This window comes from Leptidea sinapis, chromosome Z, assembly GCF_905404315.1.
Source record: "Leptidea sinapis chromosome Z, ilLepSina1.1, whole genome shotgun sequence".
NCBI lineage: Eukaryota > Metazoa > Arthropoda > Insecta > Lepidoptera > Pieridae > Leptidea > Leptidea sinapis.
Window position 1 is genome coordinate 19,079,351 of NC_066312.1, and position 22,872 is coordinate 19,102,222.

General features: G+C 32.7%; 1 protein-coding gene across 1 annotated transcript; it reads right to left on the bottom strand.

Annotated features, from left to right (window-relative positions):
* Nucleotides 1–20,910: 20,910 nt before the first annotated feature.
* On the bottom strand, nucleotides 20,911–22,504 carry LOC126978958 (uncharacterized). Its single transcript, XM_050828088.1, has 3 exons — nucleotides 22,279–22,504; nucleotides 21,873–22,208; nucleotides 20,911–21,449 (listed from the first exon to the last, which is right to left on the bottom strand). Exons 1-3 carry the CDS (start codon nucleotides 22,502–22,504, stop codon nucleotides 20,911–20,913), a joined length of 1,101 nt encoding a protein of 366 aa, XP_050684045.1.
* Nucleotides 22,505–22,872: the final 368 nt, after the last annotated feature.

A 22,872-nucleotide genomic window follows, 5' to 3' on the forward strand; every position in this document is an offset into this window, starting at 1 on the left:
ATCCTTGCATTAATATCCTATATCCTTGTAAATAGCGAATTAGATGCTTTCAGTGTTCACATGATAAATTTTGCAAATAATAGGTTACCCCACTTAATATATTAAAAAAACCTAGACCAGCTGAGAGTTTTTCTTAGCAGATTGAACTCTGACATTGATATTCTCATTTTAAGTGATTGCTGCCTTAAAAATACCCATCAATTACCGCCATCATACTGTAGCCACAACAACAAACGGCAGGACGATGGCATAGTGATGACCGCCAAACAATATTTGGACGATAATATAGCCTGTAGACCTACATTGGAGGATGGAGAGTGCATAATATGTACTATTGGAAAAGATTCTGCGTTTATCGGTATCTATCGTTCCTCATTCTATTCCAATATAGGCTACTTCACAAATTCTCTAACAACTGTCGTCTCCAGCTTAGATACGTTTCGAAATATTGCCTTCTGCCGATAGATGTTTGTATTACTACCTGACATCTGCGGTCGCTCTAGGTTTATTACCAGCCCACACATTTCCTACTAGAATACACAATTGCTTAGATGAAATATTTCTGAAATCAAATCTGACTTCTAAAGCTCTAGTCCTTAATTTCCCTATTACTGACCATCTTCCTATTATGCTATGAATCGAACACGCTCAATTACATCATGTTGATAACTGAAACTAAAACTAGCGTAGATTATGAAGGTTTTTGGAAGGAACTCGATATATCTGACTTTTCTTATCTTACGTCTACCATTGATGAAGATTTGGCAGCTAACCGACTAATTTCTTTAATTACCAACACTATGAGCCCTTTTACAACAACAATAGTTACTACACTAATAGATAGTAAAACTGTTACATGTTAAATTCAACTCGGAAAACAGTTTTTACTTAACTTACACGATGATCCTTATATTGCACTAAATGCAGTTAATAAGCTTTCGTATGCGGCTAAAAATCGAGCAGCTAGGATATTTTCAATAACACAACAATGAAGTCATTGACATTCTCCACACAATCCAACTCCCTTGTTCTCCTCGAGATTGGTACTGATGAAGTTGACGCAGAATCTATGGACTGCGAGATAACTCTACTCCTGATTGGGACCAAATCAGACCCTAATTAAAGCGTGTGTTACCCGAGGTAATGAAAAGAGCGTTAGTCAGCCCCATTTCTAAACAAGGGGATAGAGGGGACGTATCTTACTACAGGCTGATTCTGTTTTTACCAGTCCTGTCGATGGCCCTGGAAAGAATAATTTACAAATATCTTGTTAAATTTCTGAATAAATATGACATAATAGCCAAAAAGGAATTCGGCTTCGGAACGGGTTCATCTACAGAACTTGAAATCACAAATCTTTTTAGTTATGTAGTGAGTAAGCTTGGTAATAAATTAAATTGTTTCTCCATCTTCCTAGATCTCTACAAGGATATCTTTTAAATCATATCAGTGACACCGAGTAAATTGACTACGGTATCCCGCAGGGCAGTATCTTGGGACCTACACTCTTCCGACAATTTTTAACGACCTGTGCAAACTAAACATACCATACTGCAGTATATGTGCATACCAGATGACACCGCACTCGTACATGTTAATAACTGCAGTAACGCCAAATAGCACGCCCAAGAAGCTATTAAAATCGTCGCTGACTGGCTTTCCACTAACTTACTTACACTAAATCTCCGGAAAACAAAAATTCTTCCTATTTCCTTAAAATTTGCTTCTTCCGTTCCACTTGATAACTTGAATATCATCCTATATTTCATTTTATCAAATCATATTTACATTACATATATATACATACTTGTCATTCAATATCAGCTAACTGTAACTGACGAGAACTAACTTGAGAGATTTCATTATTGTCTCTAGTATAAAGTAATTTGGCATCCACATAGATTCTAACCTAGTATGGCACACAAAAAGATGCGTTAAAAGGACGGCTGCGAAAATTAATATACATATAAGATAAGAGCTCAAAAAGCTATTCTAAGTATAATGCTTTATAAGCCTATCCAATACTCGAATAGGTTGGTATACCTACTAACACTACCCTATCCCTCAATGGCGACTGTTTAGATGACGCGGCAACCAACATGTGCTATTATTTTTATAAAATTTAACAATAAAAGTATATAAATAATTAACTAGTATTATTAAAATAAACATTATAAATTTTGTAATTTAAGTTATTTGAGTGAGTGTGAAAAATGAGAATAAAGTATTATTATTATACATTGCCGCATTTACTCCAGTTGCTAGAAATATTCTTGGTCAATAAGCAGCAATGTAAAACATTTATTCAGTTCAGATTTGGTGTGGACAGTGACAGCACACTTCTGCCGTTCCGCTATCAGACCGCGATTAAAACCTATATGTATAGAACGTCATTGGTGTAATATAAAAAAGTTAATATTAATAATCCATCATAAAAAAATTACATCATAAAAATTTAATATTTTGTTGATTCTATGCCACTGCATGAGCCCATGTCCACTTGTATGAAGTCAGTGATAGAATTTAGTATGCAAAATATTGAAGAAAGCTGGAAGCTGGAAACGAACACGCTTCATTGATAGGGAATGAAATGAATTCCATAAATAACTGATAGTATTTTTCTTAATAACTGATAGTTCTTAATTAATTGATAGTATTTTAATGAAGATAGATCATCGACCAACGCCATCGCTGAATTTAAAATTTGTACTGTATTTCTTTGGCTACATTTTCATTTATATTTTTCTTTATTTAAAGGAAATGGACTCCTTTTTATCAAACGGATCACTCGGTTTCCTCACCGCCTAAGATCTTAATGGGAATGAGTGACGAAAGAAGTACATAACCTACCTGGTATAAAGAAGAAAGAGAAAAATTTACAATTGTTTATATGTAACGTATAGTAGTAATAATTATTATAAAGCTTTATTTGTTTCCATGCACAAATTACAATATAATTAATCTTACTTCTTAGTTACTATCCCTGGTTTGTATGGACCCCTTTTGGGTAAAGCCTCCTCAAAAGAATTCTATTCAGTTTTGATTTTTGCAGTCTCTATCCAATTTTGCCTTGCCGCCAAAACTTTTTCATCTGCCTATCTACAACAATGCCTGCCTCTCTTTCTGATGCCTCGAGGTCCGGACCATTTAATTATTCTGTGTATCCAGCTGTCGTCAGTTTATCTAGCCATGTGCCTCACCCACTTTCTTTTTTTTTCAATGGAGAAAACAAGTGCATCGGTTATTTTAGTTTAACTGCGGACGTCTGCGTTTCTCACTCTGTCTTTTATTTTTTAATCTTCTCTTCATTTTCCTTTGAGTAGTCTGAATTTAGTTTCTCGTTAATCTAACGTCCTGGTTTGGCAGCCATCGGTGAGGCATGGTAGAATTTAAGAGTCCATAACTATTCTTTTGGTAAGCAATGGATACTGTGATTTGAATATTTCTTTATGAGCCCAGTACTTCTTCCAGGTGATCACTACTCTTCTGTCTATGTATGCGGCTCTTCATCAATTACTAAACGAGATCTGTTTGCCAAGGTAAACGTATTTTTCTACATATTCTAGAGGGGTATTTTTTACTAATATGGGTGTCTTGTGGTGTTTGGTCATGGCTTTTGTTTTGCCTGGGTTCAGTTCTAAGTCAAGTCTTATACTAGCATGGTGTGTACATGTTTTCTAGTTTTTGTACACATTCCGAGAACAGAATGATGTCGCCGGCGAACCTTAGATGGCTTAGAAAATTTCACAAATGGTTCCAACTCAGCACGTTTGCGGGTTTGAAAACCAGCGCTGGTCTTCTGTTGGGCCATTTGGGGACTTCGCCTTAAAGAGAATATAAAATAATGACTAATTTTAGGCTGTGCGCTAAAACTTATTAAATTACAGTGTAATAATCACACAAATAAAAGAAAACCTACACGTCATTAATTTAATTATATTATTAACACCGCAGTTTATCTCGGACTAATAAAGATGATAAAGTCGAGGAAATACCACTACCTACAAACACTTCTAAAGCTAGTTCCAGTGGCAATATATATCTAATATCTAGCCGTTTAACACTTTTGAAAGTCGATCCGGAAATACCGAGGAAGGGAGTTAATTCAAAAGTTTGACTGTCCGTCGAAATCATGCCCAGATTGGCAATATATCCGAAACTAGAAAGGGAATAAAAGGAAAACACTGACCCGTACAAAACACGTGAGTTTCAATTGCAACCTTTTATTAGAATTTCAATTGTCTCTACTCGTACTGTCTACTTTCCAAATTTTAGATGCACGAACATACGCAGGCTGAATTTCTATATACGAAAATGGTTAACATTATTTAGTTTTTTCCATCAGTACTGCTATAAAAAAAATAGCAGTTGTAGAGACTGCGGATAAAAGTGAAAACTAAGAACTTTTAGTATTAAAATTTGAAATATCATAATATTTAAAAACATAAAAATTATTAATTTCAATTTATTTTTAAAACTTATTTTATATAATATAATAATCAAACAGAAACACTTTTTCAACAATGAACAGTATATACCCATTGAACTTCTCACTAAATCCATTCAATTTCACTCATAAGATATACACAGCACTAATGTTGAACAATACATCAGCTGTATTGTTACAGATATACTGCTATAAGCATTTCGGTGACGCGGACTCACGAGATTTCACCCATCCAAAAAGTGTCTAATTATATATATATATATGTCGCAGGGATATGATGAAAACAGTGATTTGGTCAAATCTTGGAGGATGTTAAAATAACAACATGGTTTTATCGTTTCTCGAAACAAATCTAGTGATTTGACCAAATGCCAGAGTTGGTTTCGTGAATTGATCAAATCACTTAGGGAATTGACCAAATCGCTGTTATTATCATTTTCCTGCGATATATATATACTACTCGTAGCCATAAACCATCTAGGATAAATTTCGCATCGATGGTGGTAGTTTCATGTCGTAACGATCAGTGGTTTAGGCGTGAAAGAGCCTCAAACAAAGACCATTTTCATTATATATATAGATATATTTATATTTTTTTGATTATTTATTCAAAACGTGTGCCAGTCATGAGCATGTGGGTGAACCGAACCCATAAGATTTCCCCAACCAAAATTAAAATATACAAAATTGCACGTTTATTTATTTATTAGTTAAGAAAACAAACAGGTACTTCAGTAGGGTAAGAAATGAAGTCAAATCAAATATAAAATTACAATATTGAATATATCCTAGAATAGTTTCACTGTTAACAATAGTTTCTGAACATTTGAATACTGCCAATCATGCCCGTCTGTGAATCAGATTACCTATCCAACGCAGGAAAGCTGAAACGCAATAAGTTCTTGGAACTCTTGATCTATTGATCTATATGTACTTGATAATTTTTTTGTTGTGCTAAATAAGAGTAAAAATATTATTAATATTATACGATACACTTATTAGCAACCGGAATATTATGAACATTTCTTATTTTTCATGAAGTATTTCGTGTTATTATATTTTTTCCTATGCTCATCAATAATTCTGATCATGTTACATATGCGGGCTGATGCAGGAAGGTAACTAGCAGCTGTACTGTCCTTCGTTTAATTACAGCTCTCTAGTTGAAGGTTTATGCGTGCTTATACGAACGATTTAATATCACAATGTTTTATCGTGCTCATTCTTATTGATCATGACCAACTTGTCTGTTTACATTTCAATAAAATTCGTCAATATAATTGTTTTGTGAATGTTTCAAAGCTTTTAAAATTTGCATAAATAACATAAAAATTGAGAAAAACATTTACACAATTACACAAACAAACGTGTGAAGTTATAAAAGTCATTACGAAACTACAGAATTCATTTCAGTTGTATGTAAAAACACGGAAAGGAAAAATTTTTGGAATTGGGCTCAGAAATTTATAAAACCTCTTAAATTAAAAAAGCAATAAAGTCAATATCGAGTGTTTTTAAGATTACTAAGTTCTTGTCGCTTATATATCACACTGGTCAATATTTAAAAAGAAAGTGATAAATTCGTAACAACTTCTAAAGGGGTACGCAAAGGGAGGTCACCGAAAAATTTATTCAGGTTAATTAAGATAATTATTAAAAAAATTAACACACACTTCTTTTATACTTGATTTATACAATAGAAAAAAATGATACTCTCTTTGTAACAAATTATTACTAACAAAATATGAAGAATGAAGGAATATTTGAATTTAGTCATATCAAAGAATATGTAATAGTACTAAGAAGTTATAATTAATTTAGTGGAAACTCAACTCAAGAGAAATCATCGGCCATCCCCTCCAGTGAGCCATTGAAAAGTCCCCGCGAAATGCTTTTTACGTTGGTTTAACTTACCAATATAACAAACGATTTAAATATAAAGTCTTGTAATATAATACTTTGAAAACAATAAACCCATCATACACGCGGGTCTAATATCTGGCCTTATTAAACTTACAGGATGAGTTTTGTGTTGCTCATACGATATTGCTGCATAGTTTCGTGTTTGAATTAATAGTGGACATACCTGCGCAATAATTTTGTATCTAAAGCTCGATCGATATACGAAATTTGAAAGAACAGTTTTATAATTTTAGTACATAATATTCTATTATTAAAAATAAATAATTCGATTTTTTTGCATACAGTTGTCATAAATTTAGTCTTAATTAAGTAAATTATAAACAGGGTTATAATTGATCTTTATATTGGGAAAATCCAGTCAGAGCTTCCAAACAAGTTTCAGAGCTAAGCTAGATGTAGAAATCAAAGCGCGAGTATTCACGAATATAAAACACTAAAAATCATTCGTGTAAAATAAATTCTAGTGGGGAAGATGTTCTACGTTTTCGCGGTCGCGCGCTGAATCTGTACGATATAACTCTAGTAGAGAAGTTGTTCTACTTACTAGCGGTGCCATGTGCTTCCTTCGCCCTTTCTCACTCTATGCCATGTGCTTCCTTCGCCCTTTCTCACTCTATCTCAATCGGTCTCAATCTCCCTCTTCTTGGATAAAAACGTACCACATTTTCGTGACACTTTTTTGGCACATATAGACACTGGATTTAATAAATGACACCAAATTCATTCTCTGCACCCTCGAGAACCTCACGATATCCATATTGTTGAAATCATAATTTTGCGCAGCGGCCATCTTGGATTTCAAAAATGATCTCAAATTCGTTCTCTGCACCCTCGATAGGCTCAGATCCGATATCCATATTGTTGAAATCATAAATTTGCGCAGCGACCATCTTGGATTTCAAAAATAGTCCCAAATTTGTTCTCTGCACCCTCGATAACCTCGGATACGATATCCATTGTTATCAATTTTAATCCAGTATTAGCAAAATTATGATTTTTAACAATATTTTGTTAAAATCATAATTTTGCGTGGTGGCCTTCTTGGATTTCAAAAATGATCTCAAATTCGTTCTCTGCACCCTCAAGAAGCTCGGATTCGATAACCATATTGTTGAAATCATAATTTTGCGTTGTGGCCTTCTTGGATTTCAAAAATTATCCCAAATTCGTTCTCTGCACCCTCGAGAACCTCGGATTCGATATCCATATTGTTAAATATGCGAATTTGCGCGGCGGCCATCTTAGATTTAAAAAATGATCCCAAATTCGTCCTCTGCACCCTAGAGAACCTCGGATACGATATCCATATTGTTGAAATCAAAAAGTTTGCCCGGCGTCCATGTTGGATTTTAAAAATGATCCCAAATTCGTTCTCTGCACCCCCAACAACCTCGGATACGACATTCATAATGTTGAAATCATAATTTTGCGCGGCGGCCCCCTTGGATTAAAAAAAAACCTGCACGATACAAGGCTTTAAGGGAAGATATTCTACTTACTAGCGGCAGCGCACTAAACCTGCATGATACAGCCCGAAAATAAGAAATACTTTTACTCAATCGGTGTCAATCGCTCTCTCCCTCAACAAAAACCTCCTCTTCTTCTTGAACAAAAACGTCTCAAATTTCCGTGATGCTTCCGTTTCATTTGTAAAAAAATTACCCTCATGCGCCTAAAGAAGTTTCACTTAAATATATTTATAAGTAAGCAAATATGCTTTTATTAAAACATATTATTTTATTATGAATTGTGTATGATGACAATTATGATGTGTTTATTCGATAGATAAGTAGCAAATAGCCTATCCGTAAATTCACTTCTACATTGGGAAACAGCAGTATTATATATCTTATTTTCAGTTGTATTTCTATTTCTGCACCAAATAGAGATACAAACTTAAATAGTAGAATTATTCACAATGCTCAAAGTCAAAGATGTATAAGAGCAAGATAAACTACGTAGTTCAAGTCAAGCAACGGGATCAATGAAGTTGAACGGTATTGATTGATTGAAAATCAACAACGTAGAAATATTGTGTCTATCCCCATCGCACTGCATTCAATTATAACTTTATTACTCAACGAATTGATAGCATTATTGACGACGGTCTGATAAAACAAAATTGTCTTCAGAGCCCATAAGACGCCTACAGGACAACACGCAACAATTGATGAAGTCACTATTTTCATCGTGGGTTATACGAAATCGTTTAGTTTCATTCGTGCTTAGCTTAATTAACGAGTTCCATTTTATTGACATTCTTCAATCAGCAATACAATAATTAATGTCTTAATAATAGATGTTTATTTTATATTGACGTATAAGATATACACCTCCCATACTATGACTGTTTCTACCTTAAATCGCTTATAAGGGGTGACAGTATTGAACTGAAGGGCAATTAATTTTAATAAATAAATACAATTTTTGTTAGTTCCTACATGCGTTTTGAGTATGCTGTAGTTGTGATTCACAATGGCGCTTAAACTTGTTGAATGAATGTTGGCGAAAATAATTAGTTTCGTGTGATTAGAATCAATTTACACTTAGAGATAATAAATAACATAAACCGGGTATTATCGTATAAATAACATTATAAGTAGAATCTGCCATTTAACTCTGGATTTTAATACTAAGCTTAGGATTTATTTTGCTTTTATATTCTTACACTTGAAATTTGTTTTTTTTACAAAGTTTCTGTTTCTATTCTTTTATAAAGTTCTTTGTTAATCATAAACTTATAATCAAATACAACATAGTAATACCACAGAGGAGGGATGGATACTTACATATTAAATAATACCTATACTTTACAAATAAATTTAAATAATACAACAATTTTTTTATCTACGACTAAGTCTGTCTAGCTGAGATGCACTGGAAAGGCGCTGCATCGATCAAGAAACAGGTATTGGTGCAAATTCGTACTCGAAAAAAAGTAGAGATGGGGTAGGCGATATCGATCATTAAGTGGATGTTCAAAAGTATAAAAAAATCTTGATATTTTGATAATATTAGACGAATACAGGACTGAGAGGTATTGCTTTCATCTCTTAGTAATTAAGAAATAAAGGGCGTTAGTATTTTGTGTTTAATTGAGCTTTTTGTCTAATACTAGACCTTAGCCATAACGTTAATAACAACCATAGTACTCCATGGGGTAAGCTGACTATATACTTAGTCTGTAAATCAGAGAGGTATTAACCAAAAAGCGTTATTGTTTTCATTTTAAGGCGGTTAATTTTTTATCCACTAATTATAATAAATAATAGGCAATTCCATCGATATAATCAGAAGACGTGAAGCTAGCGGTATCATCTGAAGATAGCAAATCCAGTGAGGTGGGCATATGAATGTTTTTGGACATCATTTATGTACCTCCATTATAAATAAATAGGGACCTTGAATTAAACCCTGAGGGACACCAGCTGGCACAAGTGATTGACTCGACAGAACATCGCCAATTTGGACTGAAAAAGAGTGTTTATTTTAATAACATTTCAGTAGTTAAACCAAAGGAAATGGATCTTCATGTAAGATAAGTTTATGAATCAGGCCAGAATGCCATACTGTGTCAAAAGCCTTTTCGACATTTACTAGTATCATGCCAGTAGATTGATATAAATTAAGGTTAACGGTCTTGTGTTTAGCAACTCTTGCTAACTGATGCCCAGGGGAATGGCCCTTGTGAAAATCAAATTATTCAGAAATCGTTTTGTTTTCTATAATGTTTAATAGTCTCTTTGCAATTAATTGAAGGAAGTTGAAGGAAGCAAAGTACGAAGCTGGAAGCATACAAGGTTGATTAAGTTTCGTCTAATGTTATGTACCACGTACGACTGAAAATAAACAGCTCAATTGGAAATGCAAGGAAATGAAAATTGCATTCTGATGTATATAAATCTATACCTAAAATATAATTGTGACTGATGAAAACACATCTGGAGGAAAAAATTATGTGAAATGACATATATGACACAGTAGCATGACTTTTAATATCAAAATAAAAGTCTTTGACTAAAAACAAAATTATTATAACTAAAACAATTTACGACTGGGTTTTGATGCAACTATCAACAGCATAATAGTTCATAATATTACATAGAAGGAATAACTAAAGCTTCATTTATGTTCGAAAATAAATAAAGAGTTGACACAAAAAGTATGTAATAGCAAAATCAAATATCAAATAAGATTATAATAACGTGACAAAAAGTATAAAGCAGTTACACAGTGCAATGTACACTTTGGCATCAATAGCAAATCACAAATCACAAATTTCGGATTTCTATTTGTATTTTTTTTCAAACTGTAATTAAGTATTCAAGCTAAGTGAAATACTTTACAGGTCAGCTATAGTTGAATTACATGCATGGACAACAAAAAGTAATAAAATTAAAAGAGAATTCAAATATAAATCACAAACAAAAATAAAGTTAAAAATACCTTCCATATTAATTTTAAACACACAAAGCTTCACTTGCTATCAAATGTATGAAAAATATTGGAATTCCAAATTCCAGACATTCTCTGCAGCCACGCGTTATTGCAGTACATTGCTTAATATACTTCTGACTGCCCTACGTACTCATACAAACATTTTTCAAAGACTCTCATCCACAATCATATAGAAGGTCCCTCGAAATAGATTATCGGAAAAGCGCTGAGTTCACATTTGAAATATGTTCTAGTAACCAAAGTTCTAAGTTCAGAGTAAATGCAGTATTTGAGAGTTCTCTTTGAGCAAAACTGATATCGTTCAATTAAACCTGTATGTTTTGAAATTAATTTACGTTTGACTAGTTTTAAGTTTTCTGCGAACAGCAAAGCGTCCGGTTCAAAGTGTAATTAATTAAATAAGTTTTACACTACATAGAAATGAAGTAAAATCATCGTTTCATCACGATATATATATATTATAATTATATATATCGTGTCCCGATAAGTGGGTCTTAGTCTATCTGTCATTCATAGTTAACAAACGTTCTTCACGATATTTGACTGTCTCACAAGAACGTGAAATAGTGTTTCCTAAAGCAATTTGTTCTGTGTCGATTCCTTTTTTCTGTTCCCGTACTTGGGCTTTATATTGGTTATGGCGCGCGGCACCTTTCAAAGAGTATATCTACTTAAAAAAGTACTATTTAATATATTATGACGATAAATGCAACGAAATGTTCTAGTTTACCTGATGTATAATAGAAAATACCTACTCTAATTTACAGAACATCCTATTACAGACATAAAAAAGTAAAACGTAAAACCTGTGTTAAAAACCGAGTTTATTTTTTTTTATAAAATAACTTGATAAAGATTTCATTGAAACGTTTGCTACCGATTGATAGGTTTGAAGTCAGTGTCAAGCCAAATGTAATGGTAGGTACCTACACTCGCCACGCATGACTTTGAGCGGGATAACTTCGTCTAGAACAAAACAATCCAAGCGGGCAGTTTCGATAATTACATTTAGTAATCTGTTTATAATATAAAGTTTTATTTTATTTAGGGATTTGCACCGACTTAAAACCTATTAATTGGTAGCACATACAAATAATAGTATTATATTATATTAAAGGTATTAGTTTTGCTGAAGAGGTATATTGAATTAAATCTTTATTAAAGTTATTTTTTACCTTTTAGTTTTTGAAGTCTGTTTTTTTAGAGTCTAACGTTTGACATAGGTTGCTAATTTTTACATTTACTTCTGAAAAGAGGGGAAATTAAATTGATTAAAATTAAGCTTTAATGATTTCAGGCGGGATTCGTTTCAGAATTTTCAAAAAAGTCGAATGTGTTGTAATTGAAATAATAAATTCAAATTGTGATTTATTTTATAGATGCAAAAATTCATTTAAGTTGGAAAGAAGATTTCTTTCTCAGGGTATACCTCTATACCTTAAGCGTAAATGATTAAACGTGCCTGTATATTATTACAAAAAAAAGTTAAGCCATAATTATTAATTTATCTTCAATTGATGTAACCCACATTTAAATAAAATACTTTAAAAGGGTTAAATCGTGTGAATTTATAACTGAATTAAAATATTAATTATGCTGTGTTAGCGAAACGTAAGATAAAAGGCTTAACTTATATTTAGAAAGAATAGAACTCGTATTTTTATATAGATTCTAAACACGGTAAGCAGTATGTTCTTAGTTACCATTAAAGTTAAAACTTCACTAAGGGACAGTAGAAATATGGAACAGTATGGAAACTAAGCCTAGTTGATAAAATACTTACCTACACGCGCCTACACTCAAACGAAGTACCTAATAGATAGGGTTGTCATGTTATTTTTTTAACCGACTTCAAAAACGGAAAACGGTTTTCAATTTACTGTATTTTTTGGAAGGAATTTCTTTGCGGGGCGTTGCGGAGCGGTACCCTAGCCGGCAAAAGTCGTTACGTTAAAAAAAAGCGTAAAATTTTTGAAATATCGGAGTGTCGATCTACTTTGAGATCCAAGATGCCAGATGTTACTTTTTCAATAAAATCAATATGGGTATAATTTTCTAGATTTTTGGGAGGGTTGATTCCGAATATGACATCTATTTTGAGATCCAAGATGGCGCATGTGACTTTTTCAATAAAATCAATATGTGTATCATTATTAAGATTTTCGGGAGTGTTAATTCCGCATATGACTTAATGATATTTATGTCTGCCTTATTCGTAACTACACCCCGTGGCTTGTACATCATTACACGTACCACCCGTAAGCACCCGCTCCCGTTAAAAAAGTAATATTTTTCTAAATCATTGTAAATTAAATAAAGGCGTTAAGTTAATTTTGAAAAGTAGTTTTTTTTTTTAATTTTATCTATAAGTAAACATGACCACAGTTGACTTTACGTGGCACTCGCTACTGCAACTCCGCGGATACCGCTTAGGGGCCTCGCCAATGCGCTGTTTGTGTGAATGTCAGTACATTTCTACTGTGACTAAAGCGAGGTTTATTTTTGTTCTACATTCAATTCGCTGCGGGCTTTATCAAAAATACCTCTTAATATTATGTAATTTGTTTACATTTTTTCAATTCGGTAGCAGTGTTTCAACGAATATACGCGTCTACTTCAAAAGTAATTGTTGGGGCTACGATAAACTAGTTATTTTGTAGCTTTTGTTTTTTTATATTTTGGCACTGTAGGCGTGGTGCTAGTTTATTATCAATTTCAGTTTAATTTTAATTTAATGTTGTGTTTTTTTTTAATGAAGAGTACTATCAATTTTCGTAGTTCTAGGTCAGTGCAAAGTAGGTAAACTATTGGTTTTTGTTTGAGTAAGGTGGGCACATGACAGGTCGCAACTTTTAATTGCGTTTACAATATCATGATCCTCAGTGTTTGATATTAATTTCAACTTTAAATTTCCTCTCGTTCTAGTGAAATGCACGGTACGCTCCTGATATAGGGCTGACTAAACTCAAAGGAAGTGACATAGCCTCGTCGTGGCGCACAATTACGAGTGTTTCAATTTGAACATTTCAATCTTTAAGTAAAATACTTTTTAAAGGATTAAAACACGTGTAATTTTAAATATGTTTTTACATTCGATTATGCGTAAAATTTAATTTTTTACTATTATTTTAGTTAACCCGATATATCCTGACTTTTTCAGGGCACGTTCTATTCTATTCTATTCCTACTGTGGCTTCTGTAGAAGGTATACCACAAGTTCACCAAAGTCACGTTAAGTAGACCACCACGCTTAGAGTATTTCAGAGCATTTTCAGAAGGCTGCAGCTGGTAAGCGTCGGGATAGTATTTGTAATAGTTGTCATGATGACGTTTAGCGCCATTTATTGCCTCGGAGATGGTATTTGCTGTAGACAGATGGTTTTGGCAAAATTTACTGACAGTGTTCTCTTCTTTTTTGGTATGTGTAGTTTTGGGTTAATCTCTAAATTAATACCCACAGTACAGTTACACGCATTTTAAAATTTTAAAAGGTGTTTTATTTAAATATGTAACACTCGCGTTAATCAAAGAAAATACCATTTAAATACTTATTCCTTCTGAATTACTACGTATAGTTAAAAAAAATTTAAACTGTTACATAACATTGAAAGCCCTCATTACTTTTTCGAAGTCGATTCCTTTGAATTATTATATTTTAGTGATTGAGGTTCACGAGCAATCTGTTTGATTTTATGTCAATAAAGTATTTGTGACATTGTTTTTTTTTTCAATACAAATTCAAATCTTTGTCTAGAAAAAAAACATCGATGGAAATAAGCGATTCTGTGATTGTCTTATCTCGAAATATATATTTTACACCTGGGACTAAAATTATTTAGCATAATCAAAATTCGTTAATTCAAAATACAACGCTGATATTTTAATCATATCTCTGTACCGAAATACTGAACATTATAAACTAACTGTTACATTGATTTTGTGCTTGTTACTGCTGTTGATGTTTCCATTTCAAGCAGTGGAAATGATTAATCTCTGAAGTAAAATGTTTGACCAATCAAAATAGAAATTATTCTTATGATAAAATAGTTTATCGTATTTAAGTCGTTTACAAATGCCGTAATTGAGTTTTTACTCATGTAATTTAACACAATTTATAAAATTTAACACATTTACGAAATTAAAGAAATTTTAATTTGTTCACATAAGGAATATTAATTGATCATATTTTTCAGTATCACAATATAAAAAGCTACTTGAATTTATTTATTCCTTAACTACTGATTACTATAAATTAACTTTTGCTTATATCTCATAAATTCTGTTTTCTAATTGGGTACGTATCATCTATCATCTATGTATATAAAAATGAATTTCTGTTCGTTAGTCTCGCTAAAACTCGAGAACAGCTGGACCGATTTGGCTAATTTTGGTCTTGGATTATTTTTGGAAGTGCAGAGAAGGTTTAAAAGGTGAATAAATATGAAATGCTCGGTATATAATAAAAACAACAACTTTGTTTTTCCTTTGGTTAGTTTAAAATGAATAACCAATTAGAATATTTATATCTTTATAACTTTCTCAGGAGATAAAAAATAAACTTATTTTTAGCAAATTATAGTTGGTAACTACAGTTATTTACTATCCATCCGACTATTTTTATGTAGATTGATAAATCTTAAGTTTTGTCACATATTCAATTTCTGAACGCAACCATAATATTTGGCATTTGACAATTAACCATAGACTGATAAATCTTAAGTTTTGTCAAAGGAAGATATGGAAGATATTCTTTAGAGAATAGAACATTATCGGAAATGGTAAAATCACTGATGACTTTAAGACTGAATTGGATTTGATGAAAGAAACAACTATAGATGTTCGCTATCGAATATACATAATTAGAAAAGGAAAATGGAATCGATGAAAGATGAAATGAGAAAACTTGATTAGACTTTTTGTGAAAACAAATACAAAATTAAATGAAAATACTTAAGACAAGGCAGTAAGGCCCCTGGCTATAGCCTGTTCGCAAGAACGAATTAATAAAAAAAATAAAAAAAAAAGTTTTGTCACAAATTAAATTTCTGGACCTAACCATAATATTTGACATTTGAGAACCAATATGTCGATCGACACCTTAGACAAAGAGTGCATCGATAGATCTTAGACAAAGTATGAAGATTTTTGTGACTGACAATTACCGCAAATTGCGCGAGAACTTTTCTCACTTTGATTAATTGCAATTATCGATGCCGAGGAGAAGAACACCTGACTTAGGTCGTCGCAGTCAATCAAATGTGTGAAGATCTACCTCACGTGCTTACCATAATGATGACCAGAGAGAGACAGATCAGGCAAATAGTTGTATTGCTATGCCAGAATTGCGTTCTTTAGTGAGTGACAATGATAGTAGACAGGCTTAGAATGCAACGAGTTCGCGCACATCAAACACAACAACAGCGAGTAAGACATAATGGAATTGAGCCATTCCGCAGATGGAGTGCTCCTGTGATATTCACCCGTCTACAATCAATACCTATTTCTAATCGACTTCAAAAAGGAGGAGATTATTAATTCGATCGGTATTTTTTTTATGTTTGTACACCGATTACTCTGAGATTTATGATCCAGTTTACGTAATTCTTCTTTTGTTCGATGTGAAATAAATGCATTATTTGTATGTGCTACATAGCTTTGAAGTCGGTGCCAAGCCAAATGTAATAAAGGTACACACCCTACACTTGCCACGTGTGACTTTGAGCGGGATAGCTTCGGCTAGAACCAAGCGAGCAGACACGCGTGGCCAGACAACCTAAATAATTACAGTAAGTAAGCTGTTTATAATATTAAGTTTTATTTTGTTTAGGGCTTGGCACTGACTTAAAACCTATCATTAGGTAGCACATACAAATAATAGTATTTTATAAATATTAAGGTAAAGGTTTGCATAAGAGGTGTATTAAATTAAATTTTTAGTTATTTGATACTTTTCAGTTTTTGAAGTCGGTTTTTTTATACGTTGTTTTTTTTGTATCGCGATTTTAATATAATTCTATTCTGAGAATCGGTCGTCTATTTTTTTATACCACAATAATTTTAAATATTGATTTTTTTTTATTACTTTATATGGCAAATACAACATTTGCTGGGTCAGCTAGTAATATTTAAATAAAGTCGTCTTTAGTTGTAGATATTCGTAGAATATGTCGTTATGTTTCTTTTCTTTTAATATTGAATATATTCTCGGTTCATGATTTGATTTAGTGGTACTCGTATAATTTATACAGATCCAAAGTATAAGGATTTCTGCATTTTAACATTTTCTGTTATAATAGTTTTACTTAATTATTGTGATATTTGATTTGTACACACATGATTCCTCATTATTAGCCATTGGGAAAAGAAAGTTTAAGTCATACGTCATCAGAGGAAGATTACTTAGACTATTTTCGAGTCGATAATTTTATCGTAATAAACTATTTATGACTTTTTTCTGACGTATCACGACGGCTCGCAATAGCCGTTGCGAAGGACGGTGCGGTGTATTAATTGAATGTACAGACTCTGTGTTTCAAATGTAACGTAAATTTAATTAAAATCTTTGCTAAATTGCACTACTATATAATTGCAATTCGTATGGAATTGACATCAAAGCAAACATGTTGTGTAAATTACAAAATAGATTTATCCTTTGACAACTATATTGAAATAAATAAATTGAAAACTAATTATCTTAAGAATTAATTAATGCCAGTTGCCGATGCACTGACGTTAGTCATTGGATATGGTAGTAGCATCCAATATCAAGCCAATTAATATGTGGCAGGCACCTTGAAAGCCCTTCAAATCAATCTTCGTATTGAGAATCCAATTATTTGGAATTATTGGATATGTTACACTAATGATTTCTGTGTACTAATCTAGAATCAGAATATACTAGCGAATAGTCAACCTGAGAGCCCAATTATGTGAGACGAATATTGATTTGTCAATGTGTGCGTAAGCTAGTGGTTAGCTAGTTAAATATTGGGTATTTTCCGATATGCACTGCGACCACTGCACAGTGTGACGTCAATTTAGTATACTGTGAAGCCATTCCTTTAAAGCCAGTTATACTGGTTACTATGTAAAACTGAACGCAATCCCGTATACTTTCAGCCGCATTTTTTGACACAGCATTCAAATGAGTGTATTAAAGTTTTCTAGTTCATAAAAAAAAAACTTTTGTTGGAGTACTGTCAAATTAAAAATATTTTAATTAATATTTTAGGCACTCGAGTGGTTTTGACTGATCACGTGATCAAAGTACTGCGAGTACTTTACCTCGAAAACGCCAGTAGAATATGGCGGCGATTTATGACGTCATATATTTCCCTAGGGTAGTGCGGCAGTATACTGGCAGTCCATATCGGTACATACCTATACATCTTATGTATCAAGGTGACGAGCACAGTAGTAGTGCTGCTCTAAATTTTTGGGTTTTTCAATAATCTTAAGCGGCACTGCATTGTAATGGGAAGGGCGTATCAATTACAATCAGCTGAACGTTCTGCTCGTCTCGCCCCTAATTTTCATAAAAAAATATTCTTCTCTATCGCACGGTTTATTTGCCTATACGCTAGTATGTCGTAAGTGTATGGTCTTAATAGATAATAATATGTCGTAATAGACTAGATTAGACTGACTAGGATGGAGATAGGAGGGCTAGTGTTCAAGTTGTATTTGATATCTAGTCTGACTTGATTTGATGTTTGTTTCAACACCGAAAGTAATTTATTTTAATTAAGACATATAACAAGAGAAGGCTTTTGCTTACGAAACACTAAGAAAAGGGCTAGTTTATATTTATGATACCTTGTCCAAATTAATATGGACTTGTATGAAATGGTAGTTCTAAATACTGCCGATAAAAGTAAAAGCTTAAAACTTTTAGTATTAAAATATGGAATTTCATAATGTTTAAGAACAATTAAACAATAAATTTTATTTTATTTTTAAAATTATTTTGATAATATATTAATCAAACAAAAACACTATTTTAACAATGCACAGTATATACACATTGTGCTTTTCACTAAATCACAATACGTCAGCTGTATAGCTACAGATATACTGCTATAAGCATTTCGGTGACGCGAATTCACGAGATTTCACCCACCCAAAAGTGTCTAACAATATTTTTTAATTTTTTATTTATCGCGTGCAGAAGTCGAGCGAATCTATAAGATTTTCCCTCTACCAAAAACTGCCCAACGCGGCTAAAGAAGTTTTCACTTTAAAAAATAGTGGCACTCCGGGAGTGCCAACAGAAGTGAAACTGAAACTAGAACGTTAGAATTTTTGGAAACGTCAGAAAATATGTTTAAAAATTTTCAGATAATATTACGCAGAAAAACTTTTAAATATAGTGTATTTTGTAATGGTTATAGTAGATAGTTAACGAGATAAATGGTATTTTCTTATGTTAAAAAATGTCCAACGCGCCTACTCTTGAAAGCTCTGCTCAAAAGCTTTCACTTCAATAAAACTTAATGTTATTTTAATTTATGGTTTTATATTAAAAAATATATTAATTAGGATCAGTTTTATTGAATAATAATATTACATTATTGAAGTGTTTCACTATTTAAGGCACGTTCAGCAATTTTGGTCTGGAGCATAAGAACTGAATTCGCATTACCGTCACTCATATATAATATAATAAAAATAAAATAAAAATAAAATAGCCTTTATTATTACTAGTGACTTCATTTTTTTTTCTTATAAATAAAACTTAAATTATCTTAACTAGTAATTTGTCTCTCGACAAAGGCCTCCTCTAAAGACTTCCACCTTATTCGGTCTCTGGCTACTCTCATCCAGTCCGGTCCTGCTATTCTTTTAAAATCGTCCTCCTTCTAATCTGTCTACCTTTCCTTCGTTTCCCGTCTCTTGGATACCATTCTGTAACGGTTTTTGTCCATTTCTCTTTCTCTTCCCTCAGAATGTGTCCAGTCCATTTCCACTTTTGCTTTTGACAGAGCTTGTGCGTTTTTGAATTTTGTCTGACTCTTTATGTTTTCTAACGTAACTTTGTCTCGTCTCCGAACTCCAATTACGCTTCTTTCTATGGAGTTTTGGCACACTTTTACTTTTTCCGAGAGATGGTCTGTTAGAGCCCAAGTTTGACGTCCATATGTTAGACATGGGAGTATACACGTGTTATAGATTTTTTTTTTATTCCTATAGGTATTTCGGGGTTTTTCATGATTTCACTCAAAGTCCAGTATCTTATCCATGTATTACTAATGCGTCTGTCTATTTCTTGCTTCATGTTATTTCTAGGGGTTATTAACTGTCCTAAATAGATATATTCTGTGACGTATTCTACTGTTTCATTGTAAACTACTATCGAACCAGTTAGGCCGGATGAGTTGGTCAAGATTTTCGTTTTGGACGCATTTATTTGCAAGCCGGCTTTAGCACTTTCGTTTGCAAGTTGTTGCAACATTTGCTCTAGGTAGTTTTCACTCTCCGAAAATAGAATGATGATCTGCGAATCGTAAATGGTTCAATTTTTCGCCGTTTATATTTAGGCCAAAACATTCCCACTCTAGTTTCTTGAAAATCATCTCTAGGACTGCTGTGAAGAGCTTAGGAGAAATAGGATCGCCTTGACGGACACCCCTCTCGATGCGGAACTCTTCTCCGGCTGTCTCCAGTTTGACCTGTGCAGTACTGTTTAGGTATACATTTTGGAGAAGACGAATGTACTTGTTGTTTACTCCTTGTTTTCGCAGTGCATCCCAAATGTAATCATGTTCCAGAGAATCAAATGCTTTATTAAAGTCGATAAATCCTATGAAATATATTTTGTTGTACTCATTATATTTTTGTAAAACCTGTGTATATGATCTGCAGTTGAAAATTTACTCCGGAAGCCTGCTTGTTCTTTAGGTTGATTTTTTTCTAAAATGGGTGAGATACGATTTAATAATAGTTTCGAGAAAATTTTGTAAATATTGGACATAAGGCTTATAGGACGGTAGTTCCCAATATCTTCTTTGTCTCCTTTTTTGTGCAACAAAATTATTGTAGATTTCGTCCAATCGGCTGGTATCATTTCAGTTTCCATTATATTGTTAAAAATATCTGTCAGGTGTGGTGTTGTTATATGGTTTATGGTCAACTGGTGATATGGTTTTAAGGAGCTCATTAGTTATTTGATCTGGCCCTGGAGCTTTTTCTAATTTCTGGCTTTTAATAGCATTTGTTACTTCTTTCTGAAGAATGCTAGGCACTGGTTCTGTGATTGTAAAGTCTTCGAAGCAACGATCACGTTTTGCATTTTGGTTGCTGCTATAAAGTTTCCGGTAGTAATCCGTAGCGATTCTCAGGATATCTGGTCTCTTGCTAGTAAGATTTCCGTTCATTTTTTTAAAACTTGACATCCAATCCTTTTTATTGTTCAGTTCTTTGAAAGCCTTCTTTACTCCACCATTAGTTTCAATATATTTTGTTAAGGTTGTTTCTCTTCTCACCTTTCTATCTTTTCCTATCCTCTCATTAATCTTTTTGCTCAACTCAGTTATTTTTTTCTTATTGTCTTTCTTGTTTAGTAATAAGGTTTTCCTTTCATCCAACAATTCTTTTGTTTTATCTGAAATTACTGTCTTCTTTTCTTTATTTGTTTTAAAAGTTTCATTTTTAATTAATTTTACCAAATGATCATATTCATCTTCTGTATTAATGCCTTGAGCTAATAGATTATTTAAATTTTTAAGAAGGTTATTGGCGTTACCCGTGCAATTTAAGCTTGTTGCTTCTTTCTGGTATCTTCTTTTCTTTCTTATATATGTGCAAGATATACCACCTCTAACCATTCTGTGGTCTGTATTAAAGTTTAATTTATTAATAACTGAGATATTTTTAAAAACTTGGACGTTATTAGTAATTATAAAATCAATCTCATTTCTGTAGCTTCCATCAGGAGAATGCCATGCCCACTTTTTATTCTCCTTCTTTTTATAAAAACTATTTAAGATGCTTAATTTGTTTTACATGCAGAATGTAATGAGTCTTTCTCCATTTTTAGAGCGTTTACCCATCCCGTGTTCTCCTACTGTATATTGCTCTCCTAAATGTCTCTGTCCAATTTGTCCACTAAAGTCTCCCATTAAAACAATATTCTTATGTGAAGTTTCTAAGACATCTTGTAAATCTTTATAAAATATATCTATCTTTGCGACATCATCTTTTCTGCATGACTCGGTTGGTGAATAGGCCTGTATTTTGGACCACATGCTATATTTCTCATTTTGCAGTGGTAATTTTATATTTAAGATAGCAATTCGCTCCGTAACACCTTTTATTTCTTCTATGCCTCTTGCAAGTTTCTTTTTAACTAAGAATCCTACTCCATACATTCCTGCAATTTCTCCTTTATGATGTAGAATATAGTCACCATAATCTTGTATACTTTCACCAAATCTTTTAAACTTCGCTTAAACCTATGATGTCCCATTTTAAATATTTTGTTGCTTCTTCTAATTCTATAAGTTTTTCTGGCGTTCTTAGGGATCTTACATTTAATGTTGCAATAAACAGGTTGTTTCTTGTTTTATTTTTTGTCTCTGTCTTTAGAGGGTCTTGGTCTTTTTCCCCCACGAGGACCAGTCGGCTTGGGGGAGGATTTTGTTTTTTTAATGTGCTTTCTGTTTGTGTGTCTATTTCCATTTTCCGATTTCCAGTAGTTAGTTGCTATTGGTTATTTGATGATATGATCTTCGGAAGAGAGTTAGATCTACCCTTCATCATGCTATCTAGGACATTCGACCATATATAATATAATTAGTAGCAAATTTTCAATGTAATTCTGACTCAGACAATATAGGGATCAAACAAACATGATAAAATAAAAGTTTTATTCGTTCTCAATGGAATGTTTGAAAATATTTCTCTTAGTAAAATTATTAACTGGAAAATTAGTATTTTAATTAATAGAGTAATTTCACTACTGCTATTAATCGACTACAATTTACCACATACGAGTACATTACAAAATACAAAATATTCAGATTGCGTACTCAGGAGAGCAAATAAAA

Excerpts from the sequence above, each read along its gene's own strand:
- LOC126978958 (XM_050828088.1), bottom strand. The coding sequence starts at position 22,504 with ATGGAAATAGACACACAAACAGAAAGCACATTAAAAAAACAAAATCCT. Across the intron at positions 22,209-22,278 it reads TTTAAAATGGGACATCATAG|GAGAAATTGCAGGAATGTAT; the intron begins GTTTAAGCGAAG and ends TACATCATAAAG. Across the intron at positions 21,450-21,872 it reads AGTAGGAGAACACGGGATGG|AAAAGAAGACAGTAATTTCA; the intron begins GTAAACGCTCTA and ends AAACAAATAAAG.